The 9,278-nt window shown below is 41.3% G+C and overlaps 1 protein-coding gene across 1 annotated transcript; it reads right to left on the bottom strand.

The window, feature by feature from the left end:
- Positions 1-2,413: 2,413 nt before the first annotated feature.
- On the bottom strand, positions 2,414-3,194 carry LOC138876422 (uncharacterized). The gene is made up of 2 exons (XM_070155342.1): positions 2,966-3,194; positions 2,414-2,862 (listed from the first exon to the last, which is right to left on the bottom strand). Exons 1-2 carry the CDS (start codon positions 3,192-3,194, stop codon positions 2,414-2,416), a joined length of 678 nt encoding a protein of 225 aa, XP_070011443.1.
- Between the last annotated feature and the right edge of the window lie 6,084 nt (positions 3,195-9,278).

The raw sequence follows: 9,278 nt of genomic DNA, 5'->3' as shown, positions 1-9,278 counted from the left end.
TGCCTCAACTTTCTAGCTCTTCTTACATACGTAGTTGTGGTCTTAAACCCCAAACCAAAGGTATCTAAGTTGTTGGGCAGAGACACTGGCCGTACGATGCCCTGCAATGAAGCACCCAAACCCTTGCCAGGTATGAAGCCATTCTTCAACATCTCAGAAACCACCATGACTGACGCGACTGTTACTTTAGGAACTGGAATGATTTTCCCCTCTGGGATCTTTTCAACTAATACTGCATCAAAGACCTGATCTACCCATGGCCCTTTGTCGTCTTCAACTTCGATGAAAGGTATAATGGCATCACTTTGGGCATACATATTATCCTCACCGTGCACCACAATTTCCTGTTTGTCCTATTCAAATTTAACCATCTAATGCAAAGTAGACGATACTGCCTTGGCGGTATGAATCTAAGGTCGCCCTAGCAAAAGATTGTAAGAAACTGCCACATCCAACACTTGAAATTCCATCGTGAACTCAACGGGCCCTATTGTCAATTCCATTATTATATCACCTACTGAATCTTTGCCCCTGCCGTCGAACCCCCGAACACAAATGTTATTCTTGTGAATTCTATCATTGTCCACTTTTTGCTTGTTCAATGTAGAGAGAGGGCAAATATTCGCACTAGACCCATTGTCGACCAGAACTCTGGTAACCATAGAATTTTCGCACTTTACCGTCAGATAAAGTGCCCTATTATGCTCGGTACCCTCCACGGGCAACTCATAATCGGAGAAAGTAACTCTGTTTACCTCAAATATTTAGTTTGCTATCTTCTCCAGATGGTTTACCGAGATCTTGTCGGGAACGTGGGCCTCATTCAAGATTTTCATCAGCGACTGGCGGTGCTCATCTGAATGGATTAGCAATGAGAGCAATAAGATCTGAGCAGGCATTTTCCTCAACTGATCTACAACTGAATAGTCCTGCACTTTCATTTTCCTCAAAAACTATTCCGCTTCCTCTTCAGTTACGGCTTTCGTTATCAGTGCCAGATTATCTTTTGCTCTTCTTAATTCCTCGGGAGTAAAACACCTTCCCGAGCGAGTTAAACCCTGTGCTTCACAGACTTCTTCTTTGACTTCCTTCCCTTTGTATATCACTACCACTCGTTCATAATTCCAAGGAATGACCTTGCTGTTGATTATTGGTAACTGGGTTACTGGCTTGATAATAACCCGATCTGTGCGGGCACCTTCCACGATTATGACAGGTTGGTTGAACGCTCCTGGTACAATCACCTTTATCCCTTTCTGTTTCGTTGCAACCTTGCTCGAAGACCCTTCCTCAACTGCCACAGCTGGCTCAACACTCGTTTTGCTCGGCCTGAGCACCAACTTCTCACCTGCTGATTATTTCATCTATCTTGACTCCACTAGACTGAATCATCATGACGGCCTGTGATGGCTTCTTGGGCTTTCCCTCTGCATGCACTATTTTGAGCATATTTGCCTCCTGGTGGGCTGGCATTGGATTCCTGTTAATATTGGGCGCCTCGGGAGCTTGAACTTCAATTCTATTGGTATCAATAAGCTCTTGTATTGCACTTTTCAAATGCCAGCACTTCTCTGTATCATGACCCGGAGTACCAAAACAATACTCACAGCTGACAGTATAGTCAAAATTATTTGGAGGAGGATTTGGCAGTTTGGATTGTATCTGCCTTAGTATATCTAGCTGTTTTAGCCTGTGGAACAGACTAGTGTATGATTCTCCCAACGGAGTAAAGGTTTTCTTTTTCTTCAACCTTTCACCCTTGAATGCTTGACTAGGCCAGAAACTTGGTCCGGGAGTATTTTGGTAGGCTCGTGGATGTGGATATGTATTTTGTAGGACGGGAGCACGCCATTGAGTATGGGCAGAAGGTTGGTTGTATGCTTGTGCATGGTGGACGGAAAAATGAGGTTCTGGTGGGGGATAGTAGAGTTGGGGTGGATTGTGGTGATAAGTTTGTTGGTGGGGTTGAGGTTGATTGTAGTGGTAAGGTGAACCTCTGGATCCGGACCAAGTTCCTGAATCAACCATTGCTGCTTCCTCTTTCTTCTTTTTCCCAATCCCTCCTATGCCGCCCTAAATAGCCTGAGTAGTCGCTTTGATAGCCGAATAGCTCATAATTTTATTTGACTTGAGGCCTTCTTCTACCATGCCTCCCATCTTCACCACTTCGTTAAATGACTTCCCCACAACTGAGACTAGATGGCCATAGTAGGTAGGTTCTAAAGCCTGCATGAAGTAATCCACCATCTCAATTTCCTTCATTGGGGGGTCTACTCTTGCTGCTGTGCTTTTTCTCCAGTTTAGTCAAGGAGAGTCGATATGGAATGATCTCAAGATTGTATTGGAAGTGACAAGCAAATGCTTGTGCCAGATCATCCCATGTGTACCATCTTTCGTGGTCTTGGCGGGTATATCATTCCAATCCTGATCCACTCAAACTCTGACTGAAGTAAGCCATTAACAATTCATCTTTTCCTCCTGCTCCCCTCATCTTGCTGCAAAAATCTCTCAAGTGGTCTACTGGATCACCGTGCCCATTGTATAGATCAAACTTGGGCATCTTGAAACCTACCGGCAATTGCAGATTCAAAAATAGACATAGGTCCTTGTAAGCCACACTTACGTGACCTCCCAATCCCCGCATGTCCCTGAATGATTGTTCTAAGCTTTTGACTTTCCTGAACATCTCTTCCTTTTCAGGATTTTTGGATGGTTTATCAGCTTCTATCGGGAAGTCAAAGCGAGGAGTATAGGAATGGGTTTCTGGAGCTTTGAAAGTGGGCTCCGAGGGGTAGTATTGGTTGTCCTGGGCCTGAAACATTGGCTCGCTAGGAGATTTGTAGAGTGTAGATGGTGGAGGTGCTACGAAGACAGGAGTTACTAGTGAAGGGGGTAATTAGTTTAGGAGGTGGAGACTGTGGCGTATGAGAAGTGGTGCCCCGGTAGTGTTGGTAAATGGGAAAACTCGGGGATAGATTGGTGGCAGGATGATCCTGAGGTTGAGCCGGTGGTGGAGTGAAGGTAGGGTTAGCCGGGTAAGCTGATAGCGGTTGTCCTTTAGCCCGGGCCTGATACATTTCGGCCATTTGTTGTTTCAATTTGTACATCTCTTCTTTTATGGCATTGACATCCAACTCTTCTTCTTCTTCTCTCAAAGGATCGATGACACTGGTGTCTACATCTGGGATAGACATGATTATTTCACCTTTGGATCTGGTTTGGTATGGGTGGGTTGCCAGTATGCTTAGGTGAACTAATTGTGAATTCTGAATGCAACAACAAAACTTGTTAGTGATTAGAGCTTAACAAATAAGCAACCGCACATAGGAATGCAATGCACCTAGGCAATTAGTCATTTCTATTATGTATTTTCTCGGTTGCTTGTGTCATCCTGACTTTTCTTTTTTACGACCTTTCCCTTTTATTGTTACTCACGCCTATCTTTTATTCCCCTTTTTTCTTTTTCCATTTTATTGGTTGTGGTCGAATCCTATGGAGATTGCATACGTATCATGACCCCGCATGAATCAGACCGAGCGTACTTTTGGGGCGCAATAAAGTGTAAAAATGAATAACAAAATATTTTCAATTCTCCTCATAAAAAGGAAACTCTTTGCATTACAACGATTCAAGCTAAAAGACTTCAAAAAAAGAAAACAACAGGCTTCAACAGAAAAAGAAAGGTACAGACTTAAGTAAAATCAAGAATACATTAATGCTCCTGGTGCCCGCGGGACATCATTCGGTCTCGCCGCGGGCCTAAATGCGAGATCCCCTTACAGTCGCTCCAAATCACTCATAACTTGGCGGACGAAAGTCATCACTGCAGCGAAAAAGGTGGTATGAGTCATGTCCTCACATGCTTGGCACTTCATGGTAATGTAGTCAGCGATGGTTCTGATTCTTTCTCTAATTTTGCCTTTTTCCTAAAGCAGCCGCCTTATCTACTGATTCCGGGCTTCTAACACTTGAGAGTCATGAAGGTGTTGATTTTGCAACTGCTACATTCCTTCCTCCATCTGAGCTATCAGATCATAACAACGCTCCCTATCAGTTTTGAAATCTTTAGCCTGCTTGACTGCCTCATTCTCGAGAGTGGCTATCTTTCTTCTTAGGATAGTGATGGTCCCTTCATAGTTCCTCTTCATTTGTTGCACAAACTGTGCCCGCTCTTCTGCCTTCTTTGTCCATTTTGCCCGGAATTTCGCTAGACCAGCTTCAGATTTTTCCAGGTCTTCTTGATACTCGAGGGCTTTCTTTTTCAGACCGCTTATGAGTCTTTTATAATCCCGACTTCTTTCTAGGTTTCTGGCAGCTATTTTCACCTTCTGGATCTGAGCTTTGAGGGCCTCATTTTCCTGAGCTAGTTTTTTCTTTTCACCCTTGTCTGCAGCGGCTTGAACACCCTTTTCAAACTGAAGCTCCATGACTTGCCTTTCCAATTGGCTTATTTTGGCCTTGTAATTATTTTCTTTGGTCAACCAGTCCCATTGCACCTGTGCCCCATCAGTGAATTGTTGGACATGGGGTCTCTTTGCAGGCCTCTCGGGGATCTGGAATCTTTTGCCGAACCAGACACTGTACTTATGGTCCACTTCACCTCTAGCTAAATCTCGCACCTTGGTCTTAGGTTCAAGAAACCTACATTCATTCCATATTTGGCGAATTTTCCCTTCTAGAAATGTGGTTTTTGGGCCCAGTTCAATGGCATATTTACTCAAATCTTCATCATTGGGGACAATTTGAAATCTTCCTAACTGGCGCAAAACCCTGAAGGGAGCATAAGGCTGGATGCTCTGGATGCCCATCAAGAGGATATAACATACTTCAGCTGATGTGTACACTGCTTCGGTGACAGGAAGCTATCCGAATGCCCACTCAATTTTATCAGCATTCAAGGATCCCAAATGTGTAAGCCAAGCTTTAGTTCCTTCGGGGAATTCAATACATGCCACCTGGCTTCTAAATTCTTCAATGCAGCTCAAATCGGTTAAACCATAATTCATATACCCAACCCGGTGTCAGAGATGTTCTTGCATCCATAATTGTAACAACAGATTACAGCCTTGGAAGAACTTTCCCCCTTCCCGACAGATAGTCAAGGCTCGGTAGATTTCAGATAAGATTAGAGGAACCACAATGATGTTGGCTTTCTTGATTGCAACATCGATCATTCCCACAAGACCTATCTCTATATTACCATCTTTTCGTGGACAAAACACAACACCCAAGAAGGCCACCATAAAAGCTAAACCCCGCCTTGTCTCCCATTTGTCTTTATTTCCGGCATGGGTTAGACCAGTGTTCGGCTCCTCAAAACCTCAGGGGTTACCTTATCGATGATACAAGAACTGGAGCGTGCAATACCCTTTAGATAAATTTATGTCCTAAATATCTCGACTAATACTCAGCAAATCTAGAAATCTATAGGGGGATACCGGTCTTGGTGCCAATGGATATTGACATCTAAGGTTTCCGTTAAGGCCTGCATAACCCGCAACTTCCTCTAATATAGGTGTAAGCTCAAAGTTAGAAAAGCAGAACACATCGCGAGTCGGGTCCCATAAAGGTATTAAAGCTTCAATTATGTCCAACCTTGGCTTGACATTCAATAGTCCGACGAGGCCTCCCAGAACTTTTACCATTGTTTCTCTACTGCCTTTTCCTAGATCATTCCACCACATGTGGAGCTTTAAGGGGATCTCATTAAGGGCTGTGAAGGATTCAATTTTGTTTGTGCTCATCCTGCACATTTATTAAGGTGATTATTTTGACCCAAAAAGAAAAAGTAACACCATTTTTTCAAAAATTTCAAACTTGGCTTCACAAATACGACCTTTCAGCACTTCGGGGAAGAAGATTTTAAGGCTGTGCCTGCTAACCATTAAAAATGACCCAAGGTGGCTGTTCTTGCAGAAATAGCCTTCCAACGCCCTTTTGGGGACATTCGGCTTATTTTAAACAAGAATGGCATCACCCGACTTATTTGTGACACAAATTAAAATTTTGTTGTTTTTGGGCTATTCTTGCAAAAAGGGAAAGTTGGACCCGATGAGGGTTGTCTACGTATCCCACATCCGGTGAGAATCAAACTGGCGTAGCTCGGGCAAATAAAACAAAACCAACTATTTTTGAAAATAAAACCCCTTTTTTCATTTTGTTTTTCCCAAAATTTCGACAGAGTTTCAGCACTATTTGGACATTGGTTTTTCAACACAGGGGACGAACTCACTTAACCCTCACATTGATATTTTTTTCCAACTTTACCCGTTATTTAAAAACCGTTCATCATGCAAATAAATGCACAAGTAGCAAGTAAGATGTATTAGGATGATCCTTTTTTATTTCGGGTATACCTGTCCTAGACAGACCCAACCCCTGTGTTGAGTCTCCAAAGTCAAATGCACGTGATGCAAACAAACGTTCCTACTAGGGATCCGGAATGAGGCTTTGTTATACTAGGTTTAAAACATAGGTTTATTGTTCTAAACCTGGCGTACACGAGCGGACAGCTCAAGCCGGGGGGGGGGGGGGCAGCGTACCGGGAATACAGAAGCTTCATCGGCTTTGCAACTTGTCCGAACCTCGTTCTAAATTTGGGATATGACTATAACAGAAAAAAAGTCACACGAAGTGCACACTTCCCAGATGATTTAGAAGACTCAGAGAGAGGAGGATTCGTAGCAATTTTATATACAGTTCAACAATATCAAAGCGGTAAAAAGCAACATTTAGCACATTAGGCCCAAACATGTGAATAAAACCAGATAATAAATAAAGCCAAATATAACAATTATTCTAAGCTCAAATTCTTGCACCCTGAATCAGAGATTCTGGGTTCGTCGTCCCCAGCAGAGTCGCCAGAGCTATCACACCTCCTTTTTACTACACCCGGAAGGGAGTATTTAAGGGAGTTTTTTTCCAACTTAAAGTGACAATCGAAACAGGATTATTTTATTTAAAATTCAGAGTCGTCACTTGGGATAATTTATGGTGTCCCAAGTCACCGGTTAAATCCCGAATCGAGGAAAAGATTGACTCTATTTTACAGTCCGCGAACCAGAAATCCAGGTAAGGAATTCTGTTAACCCGGGAGAAGGTGTTAGGCATTCACGAGTTCCGTGGTTCTAGCACGGTCGCTCAACTGCTATAATTGGCCTAATTATCTGATTTTAGAACACATTCAAACCTAGGTGCGATTTTACTTTTAAACCGCTTTTATTCATTTTTAGGAAAATTTCAACGTTATACGAAACACGTCTTTGGATCATGCTACATGAAAATTCACCCGCGATCCGCAACATATTTTATCTAACATTGTCAAGATTTTGGATTTGGGTCATATGAAATGCACACCCGAGTTTAAGGAAGTTAATTATTAAAATAATGTGCCTAAAGCAGCTACGCATTTTTAACTTTACGAGGACATGGAAATTTGCTAAATGGCACGGCTCGAATTCTAAGGATAAAACGAAATTAATTGAAACGAGGGTCATGCAATTGTCATTTTTTTGTTTGGCATGACGCACCTTGACTTATTCTAACCAACTGGTTTTTAAAACTAATCCATGAGGGCCAGGAACTACTTGTGTTATAAGATATGGCTCGCCCCAATTATTATTATTTTTTTAAAAAAATAATAATTAGCCCATCAAAAATTATTAGCAAAGATCAAAAATCACATTAAACTGAAACTTAAACTTAAATCGCCAAACTTAACACCTTTGACGTCCAAGTGTTATAATAAGGCTGGGGCCTAATGAGAAGCCCAGTTGCCTAATACGGCTACCAATACATGCTTACAATTAGATATGCTAACTGGACCTTATTTTGGACAGATGAAAGGTCACTAGGCCTCAATTGGGGCCCCAAACATGAAATGAAAGGCTCACATTACTTTCATTAGCCTTTTTTGTTTCAAAACACAACCTGGAATACTATAGAGGAATCTATTTATGTGCATCCAACCATTACGCAGCATTCAAACCAAGCTCAATTGACAATAAATCGACCATAGCTGTTACGAGGCTAATTATATGAAGCTTTTATGAGTGCCAATGACTGTGCAGTACTGTATGAATTCCATTGCTCCTTTCACTTTGATTTAGCTTTGCGTCCAATCATAAATTAAACTACCCCTAGCCACCCAATAAAATAGGCTTCGAGCCAAGTTAAAGAGAAACAAATCATGTGAAGAAAACAATAGCTACAACTTTCATGAAAACTGATACGTCAATGAATACTTATCAAGGTGAACATAGCCTGTCTACCCAATTTTAATACACATCAAAAGAGTTATCCATCGCTAACACCACATCCACAACAAATCTATTGTTAAACTTAGTATTTGCTGATTTGGTTCATCAGTGACCAAATCCACAAACTACAGCCAATGCACAACAATAATATCCTTCATTAACTTCAAATAAGGCATAACTTGGAGCAGGATCCCTGACTCTACAAAAATAGACATCACACAATGCCTTGACAAAGCTAAATATGAATAAGATTTTAGCGCCTGATGCTAATGAATCAAATAAGGATAAACCTAGGACACTAGATCTCCATTAATGAACAAAAATTATTCAAGCATGTGCAAAGCCATTGATCTGAGATGAAGGTCCAAGAACATGCATACTAACACCCTATCACATTTACTAATAGCTATACCTTGTTTAATCAAAGTTGATTTAGGCAAGGTAATCACATTAGATTAGAAAACAAGTCAGAATAACACTGTAAAAACAAAAAGATAAAGTAATTTCTATACTTCGATTCTTCATTTCATTTCATTCTTCAAATTCACTCCACAACCAAAGAGTTACAGAGTTGTGTACCTGAATGCAACAAGAGCAGAATCAGAAACTCGATTGGAGACTAAGAAGGAATGAACAACAACAATATATCACAACAGGGTAACAACAACAGTGTCAGCTTCAAAACCACAATGGAACAGTAGCAAAACAATGGAAATCCACCAAAAACTCTCAAGAAAACCAAGTTTACTCCATTTTTTAACCCACAAGCAAATCAGAAATGAGTTTAGAAGTTGAAAAATCCCAAAGATTACAGAAGATCAATTTAATGGAACAGTAAATTTTGAAGTTCTCAGTCGTTCTTAGTTTGCTGATTTTTCTCACTTTTTTTCAAAGTATTGACCACTCCCTTCCATGTGTTTCAGAGTACTAGACTGCTCCTCTTTTTGTATGAACTTAGCGTCTATCCCTCTCAGAATGTTCTTCTTCTTCTTCTTCTTCTTCTTCTTCTTCTTTTTTTTC

This window comes from Nicotiana sylvestris, chromosome 8, assembly GCF_000393655.2.
Source record: "Nicotiana sylvestris chromosome 8, ASM39365v2, whole genome shotgun sequence".
NCBI classification, from domain to species: domain Eukaryota; kingdom Viridiplantae; phylum Streptophyta; class Magnoliopsida; order Solanales; family Solanaceae; genus Nicotiana; species Nicotiana sylvestris.
The sequence above is the reverse complement of the archived record's forward strand: the minus strand, read 5'-3'. Positions and strand labels throughout refer to the sequence as shown.